The sequence below is a fragment of the Channa argus genome, chromosome 1 (assembly GCF_033026475.1).
Source record: "Channa argus isolate prfri chromosome 1, Channa argus male v1.0, whole genome shotgun sequence".
Taxonomy (NCBI): domain Eukaryota; kingdom Metazoa; phylum Chordata; class Actinopteri; order Anabantiformes; family Channidae; genus Channa; species Channa argus.
Window position 1 is genome coordinate 14,331,158 of NC_090197.1, and position 27,826 is coordinate 14,358,983.

At 41.7% G+C, this 27,826-nt stretch overlaps 1 protein-coding gene across 1 annotated transcript; it reads left to right on the forward strand.

Annotated features, from left to right (window-relative positions):
* Positions 1-66: 66 nt before the first annotated feature.
* On the forward strand, positions 67-27,495 carry tshz1 (teashirt zinc finger homeobox 1). The gene is made up of 3 exons (XM_067499768.1): positions 67-315; positions 497-1,146; positions 22,594-27,495. The coding sequence occupies exons 2-3, from the start codon at positions 1,107-1,109 to the stop codon at positions 25,938-25,940; spliced, it is 3,387 nt and encodes a 1,128-aa protein (XP_067355869.1). The 5' UTR covers positions 67-315; positions 497-1,106; the 3' UTR covers positions 25,941-27,495.
* The last annotated feature ends 331 nt before the right edge of the window (positions 27,496-27,826 follow it).

Genomic DNA, 27,826 nt, shown 5'->3' on the forward strand with positions numbered 1-27,826 from the left:
GGTGGGCTCTGACTGTCAGGGTGACGCTTGTGGAGGGGTGGAGTAAAGGAGAGGCCGGAAAGGCAGCTGGATGTGTCTGTCTATCAGTGGGAGCTGTCTGAACGCGCCGCGCATCACCAATGTGCGCACATTTCACTGCGGAGAATACCCGGGGACGCTCGGTGCGCTTTCAACAATAAAGAATAATAACAAAAAGGAGACAGCAACAAGCCATAGTCTGCGGCTCAGAGGGCGGGCCTGCTCGCTGTGGTTTCTGATGAGTTTCCGAGAAATTCGTCAAGTGTCCGTGTTGACAATCGGACCGACAGCGTAGCTGTGAGTATTTCATTATCCAGGGGGTGTTTTCACAGAGACGGGGTGTGAGCTGATTGCTGCGGGGCTTCTCTCTCTCTTTCTCACACACACACACACACACTCACGCTTGAGTGATTGACATAAACCGAGCCCGGTTAACGTGTCACTTCTTTTCCTCCCTTTTTCCGATTTCTTCCCAAAGGTTGTAGCGGAGGTTGGATACCGGAGCAGGCACCTGGACACACGGAGGAAAGGCAGGAAACACTACAGCGCAGTTTGGACCCGACTGCACTGTCGAGTGAGTTAAAACGCGAGGAGGGGAGTCCTGTTTTCTTCACTTTTTGCTGTGATTGAGGTATGAAATAGTCGAGCGAGGGGTGTAAACCTCTCTGGATGGAAACGTAGCGAGGGGGCTCAGGCAGCTGTCCGTATCCCTCCACGACCGACTGAGATCCGCACGGAGCTTTTCGCCAGTCTCCCCTCCAGCCGAGCCTGCCATGAGTTTCAGCGATCGGCACAAGTTAACGGACGAGCCAGTTTAGCTCTGAATGATTTGTGTTTTCATTTCTCTCACCGGACATACCGAATAAAATGTACAGAGACGCGCAAAGAGTCTAGCTCCACTTGCATTGTCGCAAAAAAAGACTCCTTCACCCTACGTGGGATCTCCACTGTTATCATCATCATCCTGCTGAAGAACTGTTGGAAAACGCTCCTAGCTTTGACTTCCTCCCGTCGCACCGCTTTCCTCTCCAGCTCGTCCGCTATTTTGATCTCTGCATGAAAAGTCAAGCGGAAAGTCTTGCAGCAGCATGCCGAGGAGAAAGCAGCAAGCACCGCGGCGGTCAGCAGGTAAGCCCCGGCTCTGCAAACAAACGCCCCCATTTGGGATCCCGCACACTTTATTTCAAATAGCGGTCATTGATGTGCACACAGAAGTTTGTACAGCAGCGTTTAGGCCTGATTCAGGGAACAACACAGGAACACAGAACCCGTGTATGACGAAGTGTATACAGTACGCAGACTTTTGCAGCATTTCTGTAAGTAGCACGTCTATTTCTCCTAATCTAGTGAGGCGTGTTTGACTGGCAGCCGCATTGTTTCATTTCTGTAGGCATATGCTCAATGCCAATGTAGCCTGTGTGAAATCAATGCGCCCAGCTGCACTTAAGTTTCAGAGCTTTAAAGCTGCTCCTCGACTACGTTGCCAGCATTCAAGTTGTCCAAACAAAGCTCATCTTATCTCATTTTTACAGACTAACGTGTTTGATGTTTTAGTGCCAGTTTAAAAAAAGGAAGGAAGACAGAAAAGTGGCGTATTTTCAGCCTGTGTTCCGCTCTGGGATTGCCATCCTTGATTTGATGCTTGATTGATCGCCTGTCATGCGGCTGCCTTTGATCTATTCATTGCTGATAAACATCAGTAAATCATTCACCGTAGAGACACGCATGCGCCCGGCAGCTGGACTCCCTCAAAGGGTAACTTTTTTTTTTTTTTTTGCCCCCGCCGAGGAGCAAAGAAAAGACAAATTGAAAGAAAAGTTCTCATGCGGGATAAATACTTCGCGATTAATACCCAAGGGGGAGGGAACAGTGGAGGAGGGGTGCTGGGGCGTAGCGAGATCACAGGGAAGCATCTCATACAGAAATAGTCCTCAAGCACAGGGTGAAGTGGGCTGGTCACCTCTAATGGTCACTTCTACCTCATGAGCTGACCCCCTGTGTTGATCGCTTCGAATCATGACGGTGAATGTTCAAGATGCTGATGAAACTGCTAAATTATCTACGTCTAAAACCAAATGTGATTATAACAGCGATGAATTAGGAGTTCAAGTGTGTAAACTTACCATAGGGTACCGCAGCCTTGCTCTGTAAGTTAGTCTATTATGTATCATTACACTAAATCCAGTTTAGTGTAATGAAGTTGCTCATAATTGACATATTAAAACTATGGATTTTGGTCCTAAACGTATATTTAAAAAAATCAATTAAAGGGACTATTTTATCTGAGCTTATGTCATAATCCTCACCTATAGTTTTTTTTTTGTTTGTTTGTTTACAAAGAATCTAAGCAAAAGCAAACACATGTATTTTGTGTGCTTTATTCTGCATCACAACGTTTTGCCTTTTGACAGACAGGCCTACATGTTGTTGTTCACTTGACCAGACACAAACTGTTCTGTGAGAGAATCACATATTTGCCTGAATCCATTTGATGTCCCTGGGAGATGTGTGTGTGATTGACATCCATTTCCAAATGACGGGAAAAGAGGAGCCTTTGAAGTTCATGCAGAAATGACCAAAGCCGAATAAAACAGCTGTAGAATGTTAAGCAGGCGGTGGAAATGTGAGGTTAAGCAGACTTAATCAAGGTTGTGACGGAAAGACTTTGAACTTGGTGGGGCTGTAATTTCTAATTGACACAAGGCTTTAGTGATGGATAGAAAGACATGTTTGAAGAACAAGCCTGCACGGTGAAAATAAATGGTATCTGTTTACACCTCTCTGGTGCAAAAAGCCCCAAACAAGAGAGAAAAAGTGTTGTTTCAGTTTTCCAGCCTCTTCTGGTCATTCAGCCGAGCTGTGAAGTGGCCCCATTCTGGCTCAGCTTTTGAATATTGATTTAATTGTCTGTTTTTGTGACAGACACATACATCACGGGCAGTAATGGTCAATCTCAGCTTGGCAGGCTTTGTCTCTACATTATTTCCAGTGCTTGACTTATGGTCAATCCAGAAATGTTCACACTTCTACTGTGTGTGTGTGTGTGTGTGTGTGTGTGTGTGTGTGTGTGTGTGTGTGTGTGTGTGTGTGTGTTTCCTCTGAGAAATGGTGTACACACCTATAAACGCAGACTATTTTTACAATGCATTACCAGATATTTCCACAACCCAGATTTGTCACTTTGGAGTTGCACTAAAACAAAATGTTGCATACACTCCTCAGAGAGAGAGGCTTCAATGGCTCTTTGTATGCCATTTCAAATGGGCTCTGTTTCATCAGTCACAGTGATGATTTTAGACCCTGTAATGGCGCTGTACCCTATCTAGTTTATGACCAGTGACAATACATCAGTGTTCTTTCATTTGGAACCGCATTACTGCATCTGTTAGTTTTGGCAGTTGAGTTCAGTGCAGTGCAATTTGAGCAGAGACTTTTGCTGCAGTCATTTGTCGTCATTTTCCGTTACTTCTTTGTCTCCTCTCATTGAAGTGATGTTGTTTTGAGGCATTTTCTCTTAGGAGATCAGGTAATTAATGATAGCTAATCAGTAAAGAAATATCAAGAAGCGGTGATTATGAGGAGAATAGCAATGATGGTGGAATTCTAAAACAGAACCGGGACATAAGTTTGACTTTCCTTTTGCAATTATAGATTAAATGTTTTTATTTTTTGTTTTTCATTTAATTTATGATGTCTGCTGCTATTGTATGTATTTGTAATGAAAGTTAGTGCTAACACATTTAGACCACCAATAGACAATTAATTGCTAACTATTGTGTTGTCATAAAAATAATTTAAGGCATTTACTAAGCTAAATATGGCAAACACTGGCTGGTTCTTAGATATGAAGATATTAAAGATATACATTTTCTCTGTTCCATATAATTGTAAAAGTAAAATTTGGGTTGTGAGCTTAACTTGGTAGTTAGGAACTTGTGATTGGCATTTTTATACCTATTCATTTAAAAATAAGTTCCAGATTAATCCCTGAAAATGATTTGTTGCAGATTTAACTGTAGTACTGTGCTAAGTGTTGAGTAGCAAAATATACGCTTTCTATCCAGAGAGAAGGGCACATTAACCTGTTGGATAGTAACTACGGCACATAATGGACTGCAGCATGTAACCTTTCACACTTTGTTCACTTATGAAACATGTTTTTATCACTATTAAATCTGCATGTTATCAGGCCTTTTTGCATCAGCTCCGTCATCACATTTAAATATGGCAGCTTGCTGTAAACATTACAGCCAGGTAGCCATTAATTAGTTTAATTAACAGATGTGACATACTATACATAAAATATACTAAGAATCTTATTCCTTTGTCCATCTTATACATTTGTCTCGACACTGAGGTCACAGCTTTGATTGGTATGAAAAAGAATTATTTTGCTGCAGGTCTAGTCTTGCTTAGTTTACAAGCCACAATATCTTAAATCAGACGGTGTCACTCTAAGTAATGAATCTGTCAACTAATCATTCAACGTGCCTGTGTGATTACAGTGTGACGCTGTGTTGCATTCAAAAGGAATTAAAAAGTTCAAACTGCAAAAAATTATTATTTAGTTTTTTCTTTTCTCCTTATCCTGCACATCATCCATTTTTACTGACTGAGACAGCAAAAGTGGAAGAGGCGGAGCAAACTCTGAGTGGCCAATCCCCAGTGAGGATGACCAGGATACTGGTCCATAACAGGACTGACATCTTTATACTGATGTGCTTAGGTTGAATGAAGCTGTTCAAATGTAAAAGTTTAGCAATATGTGATCCTGTGTTTGACAGGTTTGTATGCTGACAGAATTAGTGCTGGTCATGAAGTGACATGCTGTGAAACTGCCAAACACATCCATGTGGAAATGTGTTCCTTCATATCCGGAGACAGTAATTAGTTTGCCTTTGTCTGCTCTCTTGATAAAAATGTAACTGGCTGAGTTTGGCCACTCGCACCCCGATGCAACTAATTAAAAGCGTACAACATAAATCAAGTATTCAGGTTACGGTCTGAGGCTGATGATGCTGTTTATTTCTTTAGTATGTAGCATTGATTGTCCCTTGAAAACAGCTTAAAACATGTTTAATTAAAGAATTCTGCAACATTTGTCCAGATTGAAGCCACAATGAGATGCACACAGAGTGAACAGGATGCACAGACTGGCCTTAGTAGCTTTTTTCTTTACCCTCATTGCTGCTTTTACTACCTTAGTGCAAAAGGAGGCTCTTAATTATGACTTCCATTTGTGTGTGTGTGCACGCGTGCGGTTGGGGGGCTGTCCCTCTTCCCGACGGCATCATTAGCTGTGGTCCCTAATTATCCAGGTAGCTGACGGATCAGTGACAGGGCCCCACCGATTAATGCTGACAAATTCAGCAAGGTGTCAAGTCTGCAAGCTGCCTTGATATAATCAACTGGGTGTTAGCCACTGCTTATATCCCCACCTCCAGTTGTTCCAGTCTAAACGCAACAACAGAGGAAGCTTTGCAGTGATGTGATGAATTGAAATGTGTGACTCATTAAGCTAACATGGTGCTGGACACATCCAGCCTTGTAACAAGGTTGTGAATGACTGTAGACTCAAGCTTAGGTTTATAATTATGATTGGTACATGAACTAGTACATACATGTAAGTGTGAAAAATCAATCTTAATACTTTCCTTTTCCACCTGAACTTTCTGTTAACAGATTTTTCAGTTTGTTTGACAGAACAAGAACCAAGTTCTAAGCCGAGCGCAGCATTAATACAATTTTGTTGTTGCTCCTTCGCACTGTATATTCCTCTGCAGAATTTTAGCTCACGGCATCTGTCAACTAAGAAGCCAGCACCGAAAGATGACTATTAAAAGGTTGTGTTGGTTTTATCGGGACCCTTCTGATAACATATTTAATGACATTTGTCAGGAATTGAAGCTACGCTGTGATGAGAAAAAAAAAATAGAAATGAAAAGCACAGATGAGAACAGAGTATGTGGGTGTGTTTATGTGTGTCTGTATCACTGAGCAGGATGTGGAGTTTTTGCAACCTTGCGGGTGTGTGTATGAATGTAAAATAGGCTGATCCAGTGATAAGGCAGTGTATGTAAAGTGTCATTAACAGGTGACATTGACTGAAGGAGTCAGTGGATATATTTGCTATCCCACACTCCGCTTCACCCGTATAGTTTCATTTGCATGTGGTGTCAGAGCTAGTAGGCCTTCAGCAAAATCAAAGACACACACTAATGCGCACACTTGCACAACTTCGCTCTCTGTCCTCATCTTCCTGGAGGTTAAGTGACAAATGAAGATCGATGACTGCTCTTATGGAAAAGAGAGGCTCGAATTGAAAATATGTGGGAATTAAGCTCGCCAGCAGGGTGACGATGTAAAGGCATTCAGCGCTGCAGCCGTGAGGTAAAACTATCCCTGAGCTTAATGAGGTTGAGAGGAAGCAGGAAAACCTGGCTTTTCGCTCAAGCGTGACACAAGGAGCCTTGACAAAGGAAGAAAGAAAACAAGGTCATTTTTACAGGAATGAAACTCACTATCATCCTCAATCTTAAACACATCCGGCACATATTTATTGTCTCTGATTTTCAACGTGCCTGCTCTCCATTCACAAAGACATCTTGGCTACAATTCAAAACAGCTGCACAACAAAAGCCACAATGTGTAGTGGGGATGTAAGATAATAACAGGAATAATAACAAGAATGAAATCATACCCATGACTGTCCTTGAGGGGATTAGGGCACCGGTTGCTAATTATTGTGAAACATACACACTGAACTGGCAAAGTGTTCCTGTTGATTGATTAAAAAAGCCATTTGGGTAAAAGGAGAGTGAAAGCAAATGCTGGGATTATGAAATGCATTCTATAGCCGTCTATATACACAAGCTTACTCTTGATTCCAACACAAACATAGATTTTACAAAGTGTGTGTGTGTGTGTAAGTGTTCCATGCACTGCATGATTTAGGGATGTAGGGATGTATCCTGATGAAATCTGCATTTTTTTTTTTTACATGTGAAAAAAACGTGAGTTGCTAGCATTAAACACATCTTTAGGAAACTGACGCTGCCCTTGCAGCTGCACATAGTCTTATCTCTGTAGGCTGTAGCAGCAGCAAATTGTGGGCATAATAATTGCAACAGCTTATGATGAAGACAAAGAAAGACAAAGAGGAACTGGGCTATCTATTGAAAAAGAAAGCCGAGAAAAATGGCGAGTCATGATTTAAGGCAAGAAGACGGGAGGTCCAGGGTACACTCAGAGATCAGTATGTACTCCGAGGAGCTTCTGTCTGGACTGCCTCCCCTGTAGTATTCACATTGTGTTTGTTTTCTATTATTCCTTCAGTTGACATTCAGCAGACTTGCAGGGCTGTGCTGTCTAAGTATGTTACTCTAAATGCAGGTTATATTTTTATTTATCAAATCTAGTGTAATGCTCATGTCTGTGTGCTTGTATGATTGATGCACTGCACAGCAGACAGATTATTGGAGAGCTAGTGTTGGCTGGTGCCATCAAATTTGTTCAAAACCAAAAGGACTTACCCAGATGCTGCTTTCTACCCTTTCCTTAAGAGTCCCAAGAATTTGCCATTGAGAGAGCACTTTTTGTAGTAAGCATGGTTTTCATGCTAGAGAAAAGATTGAGCTACAGTGCTTGTTTTTTTTTTTTTTTTTTTTTTTTAATGGAATCTGTCTTGTTCCCATTTATCACATGAGTCAAGTGCCTTTGATCCACAAACTAAACATGGAATAAAAACAGCGGCGAGGTGAGTCAGTTGCCACTTGAGGCCTGGTACTCCCTTAAAGTGGTGTTGCAGTGTGGGTAAGAAAGGGTGTGGGAGACGGGAGGGGATGAAGACAACAGAGCGAGAGAATGATGGGCTGTGGGGAAAATGTATTGAAAGTGACAGATGAACAGAACTTGGGTAGCCGTTCTCCTGCAGCAGCTGTGACCGCTGCCATCGCTCCGACAGGTGTCAATTAAGAATTACTGCTGAGGCCCTGCAGTCATTTTTTTCCTGCCCAGCTGTCTGTTCCTGTGGCTTTTTGAGACTAAACACTTTACCCTTGTCACTGCGTTAGTGCTAAGCCACACGCTCCTCTGAAAATGGGAGCATGGTGGGCACACTAATCGATATTAGTGTGCCCACTGATTGATATTATGTATTAGCAATTATTTTGCCTATTGATTTAGTGTAAAGCAGAGACTCCCAGTGTGTTATAAGCCACTGAATATATGTAGGTACTGTAGACACAGCGTAGCACACACACTATTCTTAGAAGCACATACACATGTCAAAGTTTAATCTTAGAAGGTGCCCAGATAACAAACTATTTAGATAAACAAAAATTTTACTATCTTTATAACTTAATAATCAGATTCTAAATAAAGCCAAGTGAGATTATAGAAATCTCCTCTGTAACTAACTGTTGTGTGACTTTGCTAAAATCAAGTGTGATTTTGTTCTCAGTCATATGTCAAAATGAGACATTGCCTGCTGTAGAGCTCTGTGACTGAATTTGAGTATTTTATGCTTAAGTACAATATGACGTGAAATTCTTTGTTCTCGAATGCTAGACTTCCTTTTACCTCTCATAATTCCAGCAACAGTCGAAATGTTTAGTCAGTTAATTGTAAAAGTGATTGGCTAATCAATACTAATGCTGGCTTTTAATTAGCTCAGTTTTTGTTAAGGTTGTTAAAGGGTAGTGTTAACGTACTAAAACCTGCTACCATTTTTTTTTGGGGGGGGGGGGAGACAACATCAAATGCAGAGTATGAGGAGAAATTATTACTTTTTGGCTGAGGTATTGTAGCAGAAATTCTACTTAAGTTCCAAAACAAAAAAGAAATTGCAAAGAAAGGTTGCATCAATTCTTCAAACCAACCACCAACCCTAAACAGCCTGGAGGATTTAAATATTATTACACATACTAACTATACACTGATGGTGTTTTGGAATATATTCGTTTTTTTTCCTCTACAGCTCTAAAGAAAGGCACCTTTGCTTGTGCTGCATGTAGATAATGTGCAAAAACTACCAGGAGCCAGTGCTTTCTGTGATGAGAAGAACAATACAGTTTGTTTTGTTGTGTGCTAACTGACGAAAGGTTGCCTCAGCAGATCCAAACAGCAGTCAAGGAAGTGGATAAAACTCAAAGGATAAAAGTTTCTATTCCTAAAACAGTGTTTATTTCATCCTTGGTGTTTTGAGAAGCAGTGAATATCACTCGTGGGCACTAGTTTACAGCAGATAAGCCACCTGGGAATGGGTATAGTTAACACTTTGTCCTTGATGCTGGGGAAGGTCAAACTGCAGCCTGTCGAGGTACCACTGCTATCTCTTTCCTTCTCCTACTTCTTCATCTTTATCTCAGCCTACTCCCTCGTTCCTTCTCTCTCTATCTCTCTGCTCATTTTTTGGGATTACTGGCCCCTTCTCTCTCCCTATAAGCCTTTTCTCATCTTCCTATCTGTCATCAATCTCTATCTTAGTGACTTAATTCTTTTCTACTCCTGCTCATATTTTCTTTCATCTTCCTCCCCGTCTCTTGCCCTCATCTATCGCTCTCTCACCGGATGCTCAAGAGTCAGTGAACTGGTTACAAGAACATGAACTCGACATCTGAAAAGAAGAGCGTAATACTCTCCTCTTTCAGGCCCACTGGCCTTGTTCTCATATTTTAAGAACCACTTTTTTCTGTAGTCTGATTTCAGCGACATCCTGCAGTCACACTGCTGAGTTGTATAAATCCAGTGGTCACAGGGCAATAAAGTCTTGTGTCATCTTCTTTGAAGTCTGAACACATGACTGTCACATATTTTCCTAGAGCAGTTTCCATCCCCATTAAGCAGACAGTTTTCCTGTGCAACATGCTTCATGGATGAGAATCAAAGAATATTTTGTTAGTGTTGGCACTATTCAGTTTTGTTGACGCTTTCATTTAAAGGACACTCACTGACCACATTTTGCTTGGGGTTATACAGAACTATGTCTAAACGGTCATCAGCTTCAGTGCACCAGTGAACGTGCAGTTAAAAGGGGATATAACATCTCGGGATCCCACCCAATTTAACAACACCACATGCAGTGACAGTCACGGGGGGTATAAGCTTAGCTCTGTCCCTCTAAGTCGTCGTGTCTCAGAGAGAGCAGCAGGAGGCCTGTTGTACACCCAAACGTCGCTTCTGTCAGTATTTGTTAGGCTGTTGTGTGAGGGACGCCAATCTATCTAGCTCACTGACGTGTCCACCTAAGCGTCTGTTTCTGATGATCGGGCACTGTTACAAATATGAATTATCACAAAATTATCTTAATTGGCATTAGATGTGGATTAGACGTGCTTATACTGCACCTTTACCTCAGGTGGGATGAGGAGTTCGAAGTCTCTCAAATGGTTTGTTTTTCTTCAAAGGCAGCACACAAATGCCCAGGACCACTATAAAACATCTCTTTTCTGATTTGTTTTGGGTTTTTTTTCTGGATAAAGTCCTTGTTGTAAGAAAATGGTTAAGAATCGCCATCTCCTTCCTTTTCATCTTCCATTTTCCTTCCTTCTCCTACCAGATTTGAAGGAAGCTGCATCCTCCTCATTGAAAGCAAAGAAGTTCTTCCCTCTGCTGCTGGAGGTGGGAGGTTTGAAGCTTTAAGTGCTGCTGCATATCCTATTTTGGTGAGGGGGGGAAAAAGGGACTGTATAAGTCTGAAGTGTCCTCAAGGTTTTACAGCCACTACTCTGTGTAAAACATGTTACTTCATTATGTGATTACTGGATTTGCGAATGAAAAAATGTAACGTGATTGTTTTAAATCTGGATGGAAAAAATCTGTATCTATTCAAAACCGTGAGAAGTTTGTTTGTGTGTTGTTGATGGTCATGACTACCTCCTAGAAATTTTCAAACACAAAACCACGAAAGCCTTTTACCTACTATATATTTACATTAGTATTATTCACCTATACCTTCTACATTAGCTGCTAATTTTTGTGACGGTCTGTTCACGCATCTGACTGATCTTGCTGAATAAGTACAGTATATTTTGGATTTTATCTGGCCACATTTCCAGTTCAAGTTTGAGTTTGTCAATCATTTTCTATCTTAGTGTAAAGTACATTTTCTATGTAAAGCAGTTCTTTGTATTCTCATTTAATAACTTTATTCTTTTCCTGCATTGCCTCATAGTTTGAGCCTCATTCTTAAACTTCTCCGGCTTAACAATGTCTGCTGTCAGATTTTAGGACACAGACAGAGAGCCCAGAGAAAGGTATGCTGTAAACACTGCATTAGATGTCAGATGTGACTCAGGAACAGCTTTTCTTGCAACAATCAGCTAAAGACATGCTTTACACAGAATAAATGTTTTTTTCCCCATGAAACTGAATATTTAAATCCAGCATTGAGCATGTTTATGCAGCTAGAGATCAACATTGATAACTACAGGCAGTTTTTAGTTTGGCTATGACTTATAATGAAAACATAATTAGTTGTGCCCAGTCAAAGGATAATTTGTATTTCAACCGAAAGATTTAAAGCATGTTATTAAATAAAACAAAAATGTAAGTGTTTATGTCTTCTTAGTAGGGCACTTTTTTTTTTATTTGAGCTAACGCTATGAAATTTTCCTTTTAATCATAATACAGAGAAGACAATGGAATTTAGTTTGCTGAACGGCATCAAAAAATATCATTACTAGCAAAGCACATTCAACAATCATAATGTCTGGTCTTTTGAAAATACCTCACATATACGCAACCCCCCACTTCATTTGATTATAATACAGGGCTGTATTAATTCACCCTCCAAATACCATCGTGTGCTCTTTGGATGGTAGCCCCCCCCCACCGCTATAAATTTGCTAGGGCCTCAATACCTACAGCCCGCTCTGGCAGAGTGAGACCAAATCAAGGTCAGCAGAAGGAATAACATGTTTTCTAACATATAACATGTCTGAAACTGTTAGTTAAAATTGTTCAAGCTGCTCAAGGGCTTGCACTTATCATCGACTTTACACTTTAGTCAATTATCCTGTTACCTTGTTAAACTTTCTCTTCTCTTTTATATGACGTGAAGTGCCTAAACAGGCTGGTATCTGGAATTTTGCATTAAATGGATTTGGGCTTTCTTCCTAGAAGAAGAGAAGAGAAAATAATACATTTAAGAACTCCTTTTCTATAAAGAGTGTTATCACACTTTTACGTAAGTAACAACACAAGCTAGGTCTCAGCATTAGGTCTCACCCAGTCTCACTCAGCTCACTTTCATTGCAACTATAAAGCCAGTATAACCTTTCCTATAAAGGTTGTGCAAAATAAGGGAATCTTTAGGATTACTACACTTCAGACAGAAAACTAACCCCCTGACTTGACAAGCCTATTGAATAGAAGCTGGTTTACAAGATATTCTCACACATCCTTTAACTGTTTCTAACTATTTCTTTTTTCTGATGTGGTAGCAGTGCTTATGCCACAGTTCTAAAATGTGAACCCCTCCACTTGATATTTGAGATATTTTATGTATATTGGAGTTCAAAGCCTACATGACCAGGGCTAAAGAGTAATGCAGGACTCGGAGAGACACACTAGTGTCTGCGTGCGTGTGTGTGTATATGTGTGGTGAGAGAGGAGGTGCAGAAAAGAAGCTATGGAAGGAGGGGCATAAAAGGGTGAAAAAAAGAGGAGAGAAAGAGTGACAGCAGACAAAAAAGAACAGTGCAGGAAAGGGAGGGGGGGGGTGAATGAGGGAGTGGAAAAAGAGGAGGCAAAGCAACAGAGGAGTGAAAGAGAAATGACTTGAGGGGTTGAGGGATGGAGAGAGAGGTGAATAAAGCATAAGAGAAAAGTATCAAGGCAATGGAGAAGAAAAGAGGGAGACAGTGGAGGCAGTTGGATAGTAGGGGGAGAGAGAGAGGGGGCGAGGATGTCACCCATGGCTGCCACTCATCACTCACAGCTTAATGACGCTGTTTTTTTTTTTGGTTTTTTTCTTCTCCCGCTTCTTTTCAGTGGGAGAGGGGGAGGGAGTTCAGCCAAATCAAATGGGGTCATCCAGAGTTCACAATCTCCAGGTGGGACTGTCCTCCACCAGGGAAATGTTTGTGGATGTGTGTGGTTGTAAGGACCATGTGGAGTGAGAAAGAGTTCAGTAAAGAAGTTGTTTTGAAAAATGCGTATGCACAAATCTGGAGAGGTTTGTTCAAGTTAGGGTGAAAGTCAAACCTCGTGTGTAAAGTAGAACGAATGAAGAAAGCACCTATTTTAATTTCATATCAGTTTACAGTCCTGTAAACAGGTTTAAGGTTTGTTTTTTCCTGCTTGTCAGCTTTTCATTTTTGCTAAGGTGCAAAGGATTTGTCCAAAGTTTGTGTTCATGTGTTTACACGTGTGTATGTTTAAAGCATGTGTGTTTATGTGTGCGAATGCTCATGTTTGTTTGCAAGAAAACCGCTCCGGCTGTCTCTTGCTTCCTTCTGGGATTGGCTCGATTCCTATTCCACCGTTGGAGTTTTGATACAGTTTGTGTGTGTTTGTGAATGTGATAAGTGTGTGTGCACATGTGTGTATGCTTAGCTCTACTTGTCCTCTCACTCATTCTCGTTTCTGGGAAGCATCAGCCATTTAAAACTGAAACGGCAGGATTTTTTTCCCCCTCACTCTCCTCCTCGCACCAAATTTGGGGAACAGCTGGGGCGGCCATGACGATGATTTGTCTCCCTCTGCCCGTCTGCCTGACAGGTTGAGAGCAAGCACACACACACACACCATCTCAGCAAGACACAGACACTCACTAATAGGCACATACACACACAATTAAACATGGACTCAGTATGAAAGACAGAAACAAACACACTCTCACATACACACAAACTGTAGACACATAACCCTTACAAGAGGCTGTGTTCTCAAGGTGCTGCCAAAACACTCTGATTTCCTTTAGCCTGGGCAGCTATACATCAGCTCGGGGCCTCCCAGTCCGGATGGCAGGGGCTGACAGAATGACATGTGTCATTTATCAAACGAGGGGCGCCAGGCCTCAGGAAAAGAACAGACCGCCGCATGACAAAGCCCCCCGAGAGCCCTCCTCCACTCACAACAAGGGGAGTGTGTCATGGGGTAGACACTGACAAATCTAGAGAGATGGAACATGGATACATGCTGACACCAACACACAAACACAGGAAACACACTGAGATGCACCGTCCGTGCAGATACAAAGCCACAGTCACATTATAGTCGTTTTTAAGTTGTTTTTTGTGCCTTTTTTTTTTTTTAAACTTGTTTAAAGAAAAAATATTTGTAAAACACAAGGAAAAATATATTCTGGATTTTAAAATGCTGGCAGTGGAAAACAAACACACATACCCACACGTACACCCACATATATGTTTTGCTTGCAGCCAGAGAAGCTGCAGCCAAAGCTTCTCCTGTTGCCAGCAGTAGGCCTGTCTGCGTGCCCGTCCTTCTTAATGAACGGTCACTGGCTGCTGAAAGAAACTCTCTTAGTTGGCAACGCTCTTCTATCTCCTTCCTTTCATATCCACGCCACCAAATATGCACAAATCCCTATTTCCTTCGTCCATTATATCTCAGTTTTCTTCATTCCTTTCCTCTCCTCTTCCCTTTCTCTGTTGTGATCCCCGTCTTCCCCCATCCACTCATTCCATAGCATGTTCATTTGTCCTTATGAGCCTAATTTATTTTCTCTGCAAGCTGAGATGAGATGACAGTCATCAGTCTCTCTCCCACACACACACACACAGACACACACCTACCTGACCGCCTGAAAAGCGGACAAGTACACTCTCAAATGAACATAGCTCTATTCTCGCTTTTTATTCTTTTACTCTTTCTATTACACACACAGCCCATATTACCTCACGCTGCTCTGAGGTCAGCTTTGCAGTCCCGTACCCTCTGTTTTACCCCTGTCCCCCACCACCTCCAACCCCCCAAAACCCTCCCATTAACATTACTGAAGATGGATGCGTCTTCATAGTGGAGATTGATTGCGGATATAGAGTTATAGTGCTGTGTGTGTGTGTGTGTGTGTGTGTGTGTGTGTGTGTGTGTGTGTTAGTGTTAGATGGAGGGCACTTTGGGAGGCGGCGTTGGGAGCTGAAATGTGAGGGAGGCAGGCTTTTCTCTCGTTTCCAGAACCTTCCAGCCGTTCGTTGTCTGTCCGCAGTCTGATATTGTGCTCTGTTGAAGGATTACTTCCTCTCTTCCTGCCTCTCTCTCTTTCTGACTGTGAAGCTGTTCGTAGCCATTGTACGTTTGCACACACACAGCAATGCAAAGTCGCACACAGGAACAAATTAGGGTGAGATGGCTACTGATACTAGTCTGCTTGCAGAGGCCAGTACATAATTTACTGACTTTCTCCAGGGACGCTTTTTTGTTTTGTTTTTTTGGGGGGGGTTTCAACCTCCTCCCTCCTATTTTATCTTCCTTTGTCACTTTATTATCACCAGGAGTGGGTAAAAAAAACACAACACATATACACACTGCAAACAGCTGTGTGGTTCACCTCACACTCTTGTTATATATTTTGTTATGTGGCTGTGCTATTCATGATGCCTTGAATCCTGCACAAATGTTGAAATGAAACCGTAGAACTTTAATGGAGTGCCAGACCTGAGCACTGATTCGTCACTTGAGGAGGCAGAATGAAAAAGAAAATGTGGCGATGCATAAAGGATAACGGTTTTGATGGTGCACAATTGCTGGAATTTCCCTTGTGACACATGCCGTTAAAAGCACTAAAATGTTTGGGGATGTTTGGTTGTCCTGAGCAGCCTTTTGCCCCGAGGGTTTGCAGTTCTAATTAATTTCCCTGAAGTGACTTTATGGTTTTTTAACTTATCATTTCTTTGTCTGTCTTTGTGTATGTTGGGATGTAAGACGGGTCTCATAGGTCCCGTTCTTACAAAGTCTCCTCCATTCCTGTGTGCAGGATTGTGTGGCATATCTACTGTTTGGGTTGTTTTTGAATACGTTACTGAGAAGTGCATGAGCTACAGAGGAGCTGATGAAATATTTTATCTAGTAAGATGAAATGGCATGTGTTTGTGGCATCCCACAGTCATAAATCAGACTGTTCTATGGTTTTAAAGCCTTTTACATCAGCATTTCAAACTGCAAAATCTGTTAATTCTAAAAGAAACTCTGTGATAAGTTAATTCTTTGTACAATTTTTGCTTCTTCTTCTTCAAATGTGTTGAACCTTTGGCAGGCTGTCGTGACGGTGATGAGCTTCAGCTAAACCGAGGACAGTCCAAAATGGAAGAAGCTATTAGTTGGTGTAACCTATTAGTTTGAAGCTATTGTAACTTATTAGTATGGCACCGTCTATTCTTATTTCATTTATGTACTCAGAAAACGACACACAAAAGATGAATGGTTGATGGACAAATGCAAGCTATGTTGTCCCTCCCCTCCCCTACAGGCCTTTTTTGACAACCTTGAATTCTGTCTTTAAGTCTCCACCGTAAACTTCTAGAACCAAGTATTTTGTAAACGAGTGGATGAATAACGTGGTGCCACTTCACTGGCTTTGAGGTGCTTCCTTCCTGCAAAAAGTAACTGATCTGATTTATGGAAGTGTGTGTGTGTGTGTGTGTGTGTGACTGTGTGTGTGTGTGTGTGTGTGTGGGCTTGTGTGTATTTTTTCTCTCCCCCCGTGTCTCTTTTCCTTCTCTGTTTTGTTCCTCAGCAGTGTACAAAGTGGATGGCCTCTGTGAATTGAGGGGAGGGCTGACAGCGTGGAGAAGGTTGATTGATGGCTTATTGTGCAACTGGACTCGGCTAGACTGAACTGGTTAGGTTGTGACCCTGTTTTGGCCCTGTGCCCTCTAATTTTCTTCTTCTTTTCTTCATGTTTTTTTTCTCATCTCTCTGTATTTTACCATCTACCTCTGTCACTCTCACACATACTCAGACACGCACGGTGTGTAAATATACGTGTACGTGCAGATCGTACACACACTTCCTCTTTGGGCCTTTTCTCCCCCACCCTCCATCGTTTTTGCTGCACTAAACTCATCATTGTCGCCATCATTCATTCTTGGCTGTTTCCTTTCTTCCTTCCTCTGCCCACTTTGTTTTCTTTGTCACTGCTCCTTCAGGACAGGTTTTGTCCCATGAGTCATTTCATCAGGTTTTATTTTACAACCCCCATTCATTCTGTCCAAAACACTGGCCACTTTCAAGAAATGCAACAAAAATGATCTTAATGCACAAATCCAATGTTATATTGCTTTATTTCTCAGTCAACAATCATTTCTTGAAGTTGCCAACAACCATATTTGACCCATCCAGGAGGGAAAAAGTCAACATCAGCACTATCCTAAACTGTGGTTCAGCTTGTTTTCTTCAGATTTGTTTTCTGCTTCTGTTCTCCACACAACCATAGTGATTTATGGTAATTATCCATCTTTGGGGTCATCCATCAACTGGTTGTTGCTAAGCAATGGGAGCAGCTGTTGTTTAGTCAGGGGAAGCTCCACTGTCAGGGGCAATACAGGTGAATTCAAAGGACAGCATCTATTTTGTTAGTTTTGTGATTTGTGCTTTGTAGATTTAAATATTAAAGCCTTTCTGTCACGTAATGGCCAACCTTGACAAAACCAATGTAAAACAAATAAAATAACCTCTGTTAAATAATTTTAAAATGTCTCCTAAAGTGTAGAGTTGTAACAGAAGATTAAGATAACATGTTGAAGAGGACAAACTTAAAACTAACAACATAAACTATTAAACTATAATCTGACTTATAAGTATGCCAATATTGAAAATTCATTTAGATTGTGAATAACACTGATATTTGCTCAAAAACAATCAGTTTAACAAATGCCATCTGTGTAAGACAGCCTACATTTAATGTAGGCTCTAGTATTTGGCATTGGTTGAATAAATCTCGCACACATCATCTTTAATTAGCATTAGTAATGCTTTATCTGTACTTTGCCGGAAAACAAACCAGATGGTTTGAAATGTCTGTGCAACACCAGAGCAACATTCGATGGTGGGGGGTGTGGGGGCTGGCAGGAAAGTCGAGCAGAAAAGGCTGGAAACTGTGATGGTGATAATCCTATGGCTGTTGTTTCATCTCAGAACAAGCAGGCACTGACAGTTCAGGGAGAAGGTGATTTATAGACCCCGGTCATTATCATGGCATGTCAAAACTGGCTCACAGGAGATCTGAATAAACAGGGACAGAAAACGAAAGAACAAATAAAGGATAACTTTGCAAAGCATTTCAGGAAAGACGTGGGAATCGCTTTCTTTCTCTAGAATCGCTTCCGTTCATTGCAGATCCATTTTGCATGCAACTAAAATTGGGTCTTTTTCTGTCTCCCCCCCCTTCATTTACATATACACTTTTAATGCCATAGTGAAATTAAGCACTGTCTATATGACCCATTTTAAAAGCCTATTAGCATAATAGTTCAAGCAACTGTAGCTTAGTTGGAACATACGGTAAAAGCCCTTAGGACAGTCAACTGTTTCAGAAAGTGCCATTTATTTTTCCTATCAATTCCGTAGATTTTAACTCTAATAACAGAAGCTGCTAAAAATATCTAAAGAGTCAAACTTTAAATGTTGTCTGCACATGTAGCTACCAGCATGACGAGCAGGCTTTAGTACTGGCTGCTTTGTTTTCTTCAACCGGAAGAGTTGTGGAAGCTGAGAAGGTGGATTTGTCCGACACATGAGCTATTAGAAGCCCCAGAGCTGTTTTGCCATATGGTGGACCAGTCCATGTGGGTTAGAGGAGGGTGGGGCCAGGGGGGGCATTAGGTAGACCTTTACGTGTCTGGTCAGGCAAGCTGTGGGTAAAATTGTGGATAGTACATGTTATCCAGGGTAAGATTTCTCTGTTAATCTGGGGAAACAGCTACACAGCTTTAACTCGGAAAGGTTTTGTCTTACATTTATTTTGTAGCACCAATTAATTAAAACGACTATAAGCGACATTTGTGTATATTTTTTGGTGTTTATGGGAAAACTATGAAAAGCTCTTTTAGTCGAACTTTGCCTTTCAGGCTGAGAGGAGACCGTTGGTGTGCCACTTTGCCTCAGTATGTGTCGTCCACACAGTGGTCCAAAGAGAGTGTCAGGTCCTATGAAACCACAGCCACAACTATCCCGAGAGAAAAAAAGAGCAAAAATGAAGAGGACGGGGGAGAGCAAAGGGAGACAGAGATTGCCTGACATACTAAGCATTACCATAATTGGCTTTTCTACATGATAGGACAGTGGAAATAATGTCATTTTATTTACAGCCTTCTCTCTGCTGAAACACACACACACTCATGCACGCCATACAGGTCAATGACACACACTGATCAGGCCTGTCCAAAGCCATCAGAGGTGAGTGGCAGGGAATGGAGGGGCCTGTGACAAAGCGAAACGGGAGAGAGAAATAAGACTGCCATGCCAGAGCTCCTACTTTGAAGGGCCACTAAACTGTGCGAGGGAGCCTCTCTGGCCGCCCCACTCCAAATGCAGTGCTCGGCCACGCAGGCTAAATCAGCAGGGTGAAAGCTGGTGGAATTGGACATTAGCACTTCAAATGAGAGCTGGGATTGCCCTCTTCTCCAAGACAACATGAATAAATGAAGCTTTAGAGGGGAAGCTGTGTTCTGTGTGTATGAATAAAAAGTGGAGGCCGGGGGAAGTGTTGTGTTCGTTATCTCATCCCGTCTCAAGTTATTTCTTAGGACTGGTCAAGATGTCTGATACCAACCTAACTGTTGCTTGATTTGTCACTAATAGAAACATATTCTTATGTTTTGTGTTCTTGCACAACCAAACTCCGACCAAACTTCACTTTCAGTAAAATAAATGAATTCAGAATTCTTTGTTTATGTATTATATTAATGCATTATATTATGCATTCCCTTATTTTTATTATATTTCTACAAAAGTTAGTTTAAAAAGGCAATCAGCAAAATCCACACATACCTCAATACAGACTAGGTAAAATACACTGAGTTTACTGCCATGCTTTCAGTGCCAGAATTTGGTACAGTTTTTGCTTGCACCAGTATTTATTGTGCAGGTTCAAGAAATGTGTGTTGTGTGACAAAGTCAAACAGAAAGACAAAGAGAGACAGACAAAAAACTGTGGGATGTCCTACTATGGAGTCATCTGTCCGCCACAGAAAGTCCTGGACTCTGGGCACATCAATAGTGACGGGCTCCTCTCCACATACAGATGGCTTCGCTTTCCCTTGACCAGCCACATTGCATCCTTGCTTGCACCTGACACACTGTGACACCGAAGGCGCACACACATACAAAACACACACAATTGATGAGCTAGTTTACAAGCACAAACTCACGCGCACACACGTTGCAAAAATGTAACTGATTTCTCTCCTGATATTTCATACTTAGTTTGCACCGTGTTTTCTTTTTTGTCAGATATTTACACGAGCACACACACACACACCTAGCCCTCTTGTTCGCTGGCCTAAACACATCCTTTCTCCTCTCTTTTCAAAACTTCCCCTCTTTTTTCCCCTATCCTCCCTGAAAGCACAAAGTGGGCTTACGTTTTTTGACTGACAACCACAACAGACACCTCTACCCACTCTCCTCCCCTCCACCCTATTTTAATCCCCTCCCTATCCGTCTCTCCCTCCCCTCTCTTCTTCCTCTTTTGTTCTGAGTGACGCTCGAAAGGCGCCGTGTCAGCATCTTTTCCATCTCTGATTGCCTTATTAGCCGGCGGTGGCACCCGCAGCTTTTCTGACACAGATGGTGAAGGAGGAGGCCCGAGCAGAAGGGAAAAATGGCTGACTTGTGTTTGTTGTTGTTACTCTCCCCTCCCACCTCTTCTCAGGCTTGTTTACGTGGACACTGACACCCAGAGCTGACACTGACACACTCCTGACACTGATGCCTGTCAAGGCAACATACGGAGGTTGACAAGGAAAGACTAGAATTTAGTGTTGGTGTGCTTTTTGTGTGAATGTGTGTCTGTACAACTGTGAGATTTCTCACTTTGTCAGCTAAGCTGTTTTGTCTTTAACTACTCTCACCACATTGACTTTGAATAGTTTCCATTTTGCATTTATTTCAATACTGTGGGCTGAATCGTGATTGGGAGGAAGAGATGGGTTGAATGAAAGCCCTATAGCTGCTTTGGCAAAAGGTTAAAATCTCCTTATTTAGTGAATAATTCAATTGAATTATTGAATGAATGATTTCATTGTATACTGTGTATAATTACAAGCCTACAGTTAGGAGCAAAACTAGCACAGGAATGCACAGTTTAATTAAAAGGAGGGAGGTTGTATTTTGAGCATGTACATTCATTCTCCCACATTCACACACATACAACGCTGAGAGCTGCAGCTGTTGGACCTCCAGCTTTTCCCAGACAGCAGTAACTGGCACCTCACAAACATCAGGTATTATGTCCATTCCGATTATGGGATAGAGAGCTACATGCTGTTTGAAGCTGACAGCACATCTGCCTTCTCACTAGAGACTGATTCTGGCATCTCAGACAAGCATCTTGAGAGGGATGGATTGGGGGAGCTGCCTTAGCATATTTAACCCACTATTTTTCCCACTCCTGCTTTTCTGCAAAACTTCCCCCTTAATCTGCTTCCGAGCTCACAAATAAACCTTTTTCCTTTGTGCTATTGCCATGCTGCAACGTTATTACAGTTCCATGCATTGTCACTTCTTTAATTTTTAAGCTTTGACAACTAGAATTTAAAATAATTTTATTGGACATTTTGAGGTTTTGGCAACAAATGATTTGTGAAAATTGTAGACAATTACACAAAGAAAGAAAGCAGCCATTTTCCATTGATTTTTATAAGCCTCTCTCCCTTCTGTTAAAATGGCACACTTGATGCTGTGAGTATACTCGGGGAGCACAGGCAGTAACAACACTGCTTGTCATGTCCACTGGCCGTTTCCTAGCATCACGCTGTGAGGACTTCCACAGCCAATGCCAAGTTGACTCCAGCCAACCATAGCTTGGCAAGGCTGATGCAGCTGGCATTTTCCACTATCTCTTACATGTGAATCCATAGTATTCGTGGCATATTGGGAAAATAGAGCAAATCAAAATCAGGTACAGTCTCACTTCAGCAGCAAAATAGACAATGAAATGTTGTAATATTGTAGACTTTCTGGCTGCAGGCTGTTTTGCATTTCAGTTTGCTGATGAGGAAAAAAGTTATATAAACAAAGATACTAAAATGCTTGCAAATAATACAGCACATTCATCTTATCCTCCATTTTTGTTGTAATCCAAGGATTTGTTTTCTGCATAATTTGAAATTTTGCTTGCTGATTTATTTATTTATTTTTCTATCTAAACTCTGCAAACATTTCTGTTCAGGCCACCTGTGCTCTTTACCCTAGCTGAGTTGTTGGTGACGTAAGCTTCATTAGGCAGTTTGACAAGAAGTAGCCCCTTGCTAAATTGTGATTGCTCATGATTTTATTACTGCAGTCCAGTGTCAAGTGCTGGAAGTATGCAAACATTCTATCACTCTAATATGTCAAAAATATGTCTGTAAATACCTAATTTCGCATTTTCACTCTGTTTTGTTTTTCCAGCTTACGGACCTGAGGATGACTTTAAAGTGGGCAAGACTGATGAAGATGAACATCTTCAGGATGATGGCCTTTCACTGGACGGTCAAGATGCAGACTTTCTGTTTAATGATGATGAGGATGGAAGAGACCACTATAGCTGCCAAAACTCTCCACTCAGCAATGGCACAAACCCAGATGCTGGGTACGCCTCTCCACTCAGCACCACCAGTGAACAACTGGTGGACTTTAAGACCACATCTCCCTTTAATGATGGTCAGGACAAGGTAAAGGAGACGCTAGGAGAGAGTGAATCTATCAATGGCCTCTCACTACAGGACAGTCTGGCAAAAATGAAAGCTGTCTATGCAAACCTGATCTCTGATGCCTCCTGGTCAAGCATTGCTTTGGACGTGCTTAAAAGTAAACAAGGAAATAATTTTGAAACTAGCAATGGCAATGGGAGCAGTCACAAAGGGAGCAATGGGTTCCTGAACAGTCATAGCCCGGGCAACATCCATTTGAAGAGCAGATGTAGCAGTAACAGCACTTCAGTAAGTACTAATGTTAGCACCAGCATTACCAACACAAGAACAGTGTCAAGCAACACTGGCACTGGTGTAGGCTCTGGCAACACGGGAGGATTAGCCTATGACTGGCACCAGGCAGCGTTGGCCAAAACTCTACAGCATACACCATACCAGCTCCTTCCTGAGCCTAGCCTTTTTAGCACCGTGCAGCTTTACAGGCAAAATAATAAGCTCTATGGCCCCGTGTTTACTGGTGCTAGCAAGTTCAGGTGCAAGGACTGTAGTGCAGCCTATGACACTTTAGTTGGCTTGACGGTGCATATGAACGAGACGGGCCACTATCGTGATGACAATAAGGACACAGAGGATGATCGAAGCAAGAAGTGGTCCAAGCCACGAAAGCGTTCCCTTCTGGAAATGGAAGGCAAGGAAGATGCCCAGAAAGTTCTTAAATGCATGTACTGTGGTCACTCTTTTGAATCTTTGCAAGACCTTAGTGTTCACATGATCAAAACAAAACACTATCAGAAAGTGCCTCTCAAAGAACCAATGCCAGCCCTAACATCAAAGCTGGTACCCCCAACCAAAAAACGAGCATTTCAAGAATTGATGTCTCCTAGCTCGCCGGAGTCTGTGTCATCTGGGATACTGCTGGGAGAGTCCCCCAAAGACCAAAAAGTGGCCAATCCATATGTCACTCCTAACAATCGATATGGTTACCAAAACGGTGCCAGCTATACTTGGCAGTTTGAGGCACGCAAGGCACAAATTCTTAAATGCATGGAGTGTGGCAGTTCACATGACACACTGCAACAACTGACAGCACACATGATGGTCACAGGACACTTTCTCAAAGTAACCAATTCGGCTTCTAAAAAGGGTAAGCAGTTAGTTTTTGATCCTGTCATTGAGGAGAAAATCCAGTCAATTCCACTGCCACCAACGACCACACGATTCCCAGCATCCAATGGGAAGTTACAGTCTGACTCCCCAATGGAGCCCGCTAGCCCTGAAAGTAAAAACGATGAAAAAAAAGGTGAAGAGTTGGACGAAGAAAGAATAGAAGCTAGGGAACAGGGCAAAAAAATAAAAGAGGAAAAAGAAGAGAGCCCAGACACTGCTGATAAACCTGGAAAGACCAGATCTTACCAATATCTGAGAGAAGAAGACTTGGAAGAGACACCTAAAGGTGGCTTTGATATCTTGAAGTCTTTAGAGAATACAGTTTCAAGTGCGATCAGCAAGGCTCAGACAGGAACACCGACTTGGGGTGGATACCCCAGCATTCATGCAGCCTATCAGCTCCATGGATCCTTGAAGTCTACTTTGCCTTCTTGTTCACAGGTTCAACCTTTATTTAGCAGCAACACTTTAAAGGTGCTGTCCTCTGATTTGGGTACACTTATCCATTCACCAAATAGCTCATCTCCACCTCCAAGCCACAAGAGCAATGTGCTGGCAATGGAGGAGCTGGTGGAAAAGGTAACAGGAAAAAGTTCATTAAATAATGAAAAAGATGAAAAATCTGTAGAGAATAAGTGCAGGTTTTCAAAGTCACCGTTGCCAAATCCAAAGGACAAACAGGCTTCGCCCAATCCAGAAAATCTGTCAAAGGCCGTCAAAAATACTGCAGTAGAAGGTCTTACTGAGTCAAGAGGCAAAGAGGAAGAGCAGGCAAAGAGTAAAGTGGATACACAGATTAAGTGTGAAGTAGATTCCCCCCAAAAGCCTGCAAGCAATGGCTGCAACAACCTGAGCATTATCACTGATCACTCGCCTGAGCAACCACTTGTCAACCCTCTTAGTGCTTTGCAATCTATCATGAACAACCACTTGGGAAAAGCTGCAAAAGTAGCCACCCCCTTCATAGACCCCTTTTCAATGCTTTATAAGCTCAGCAGCAACTCTGCTCAGATTAAGTCAACAGAGGCTATGAGTCAGTACCCTGAAGATGAGGATGACCAACCCATGGACTTGACCAAATCCAAGAACACCAATGGAAGTACAGCTAAGGCTGCTGCTTCTACACCAAACAGCAACAGCGGTAACAACAGCAAACCAGTCTTCAAAACATTCTCTCAGTCTTCATCTCCACCCCCACGAGAAAATGCTTTGATGGATATTTCCGACATGGTAAAAAATCTGACTGGCCGTTTGACACCAAAGTCCACAACCCCATCATCTATCTCTGAAAAATCTGACATCGATGGCTGTAACTTCGATGACAGCTTGGAGGAGCTGTCTCCCATCCAAAGACGGAAAGGCCGACAGTCAAACTGGAATCCACAGCACCTACTGATACTCCAGGCCCAGTTTGCCTCCAGTCTTAGAGAGACATCTGAGGGGAAGTTTGTAATCAGTGACTTAGGACCACAGGAAAGGGTCCACATCTGTAAATTCACTGGTCTCTCCATGACTACTATTTCACATTGGCTGGCCAATGTAAAATACCAGCTAAAGCGTACAGGGGGCACTAAGTTCCTAAAAAATATTGACTCTGGCCAGCCTCTCTTTTTGTGCAGTGATTGTGCATCCCAGTTCAGGACTCCCTCCTCCTACATTCACCATTTGGAGTCCCATCTTGGGTTTACCCTGAAGGACCTCTCAAAGCTATCCATAGACTTAATAGAGCAACAACCAGTCAGCAGACTAGAGGACAAGACTTTCAGTTCCTCTGCACTCACGTTAGACGACACTGGTTCAATAAATCAGTGCAAACTGTGCAATCGGACATTTGTGAGCAAACATGCAATCAAATTGCACCTTTGCAAAACACATGGAAAGTCACCCGAGGACCATCTCATCTTTGTGAAAGAGTTTGAAAAGTTTGACAAACAATGAAGTCAGATAAAGCTGATAGCATGACAGATTCCTGTTGCACTATAATTCTAAGCTACAATCTGTCACAACATATAGTGCCACAACTGCATTGAGTATTGTTAGTAAATATAATGTAATGAAAACACAGTAGCTTCAATACCACATACCTATTATTCAGTTATTCATAATTGGGGGGGGGGGCTTACACTGCAGAGGCTCAAAGCTGTGCAGAGGTGGTTCTAGGGGTGGCAGGACTCCACTACCCACACACCCCCACCCCCAGCTGCAGGTACCCGTGACAATATTTACATGAACCAATACAATTTTTAAAATATCATATTCATAATAATATTAATAAAGAATTTGTGTAAACAGAATAACCTTTTTATATGAAAAGTTTAAGTTCCCAAAAAGTCTTTAGAAAATTCAGAAATCATAGCCTATTTACGTCCACTGGTGGCATGTGCGCTGTGCCCACCCCTGTCAAAATGGTCTAAAACCGCCACTGAAGCTGTGATACGAGGTGGAATTTTTTGTGACACAGAAGTATCAACTTGGTGCAACGGCCATGGCACTATGTAGTCACTGACTTATTGTGGCTTTTCTAATGCACTGCGTCTTATCTGAGCCTTTGGGAAACGTCATTCTGTTGTCTACAAACTGGACCATGCTCTTATTTTGATCAGTTTTTTGAAGGATTTTTTTTTTTCTTTTTTTGTGATCTATTTCTCAACATAACTTGCATATTATTTATGACATTGTTTCTGCATGGTTTTTTTATGTAAAGCAGTGAGCATATGTCTTCTGAAGTTCAAACCATGGTAACAAAACTGATATCCCTCTTTAACTAAGTTCGGATACAGCAGTTCAGATGAAGGTAACACAGTTATAACCATGTGAAAGATGGTGTTCTAAAATGTTGATGATTTCAGCACTTTAAGTCTAAATTGATGAATACCTGTATGGATAGAGCGACAACACATCACTGTTTAAGTTTAAATCAAGATCAACATGGGATTTTTAGGGACTACCTATAACATGGTTTTGTATTTGCCATAACTTCACATAAATTCTTACAAAATGTTTAGGATCTTTGTTTCTCTAGTTAAGCATAATTCCCTGGTCGTTTCAAAATGTACAGTATTTGCATTAGTAGGCTACCAATTTTATTATTGTGAAGCTACAGTTGTACAATTAATGAAGTTTAAAACTTAATGTATAAATAATCAGCAAGTATGTATACATGTGTCAGCATACCTTGCTCTTAACGTTCAACATTATTTGTACTGTGTGCATTTTTATAATGTTATTTTTTAGACAAATATGGGGAAAAATATATAAAGCAACAGAATATTGTTGGACCACGATGCACTTTTTCAGTGAAAAGTTGGTCCTTCAATTTGGTTTACATAAAATGACAGATCTTTACTGGCATCTGATCTGATGCATGGTACTGTAGATAACATTGGAGAACATTCTCCAAGTTTTATTATCATCCCAATTATTCAGAATGGCATTCTTTTATCCTAAGTTGTAAAATAAACTCCATGTGTTGGATTAAATTGCGTGTTGTTTGAGTGATTTTGGCTGCATGCTTGACATTTGGGTTTTCATGGTGGCATACCCTTTACTCCACTTAAGCATAGGGGTGCAGAGCACTAGGGTTTTTTCAATTATCTTAAAATGACAGAGCTCTAATTTTCTGATGCCATTTTTAGCATCGACTGAAAAAGTGAATCCACTTAAGTGGTCACTATGTTGCAGGTTGATGGCGCCTTTATGCCCGATTGCTGTGAAATGTCATTCCTGCGACCCATCATCAGCATCATAAAATATAAACCAGTGTGACGGCCTGGATTTTGATAGCCGTCTGATGTGCTCCACTTTGAAGATGACAAACAGCTGGT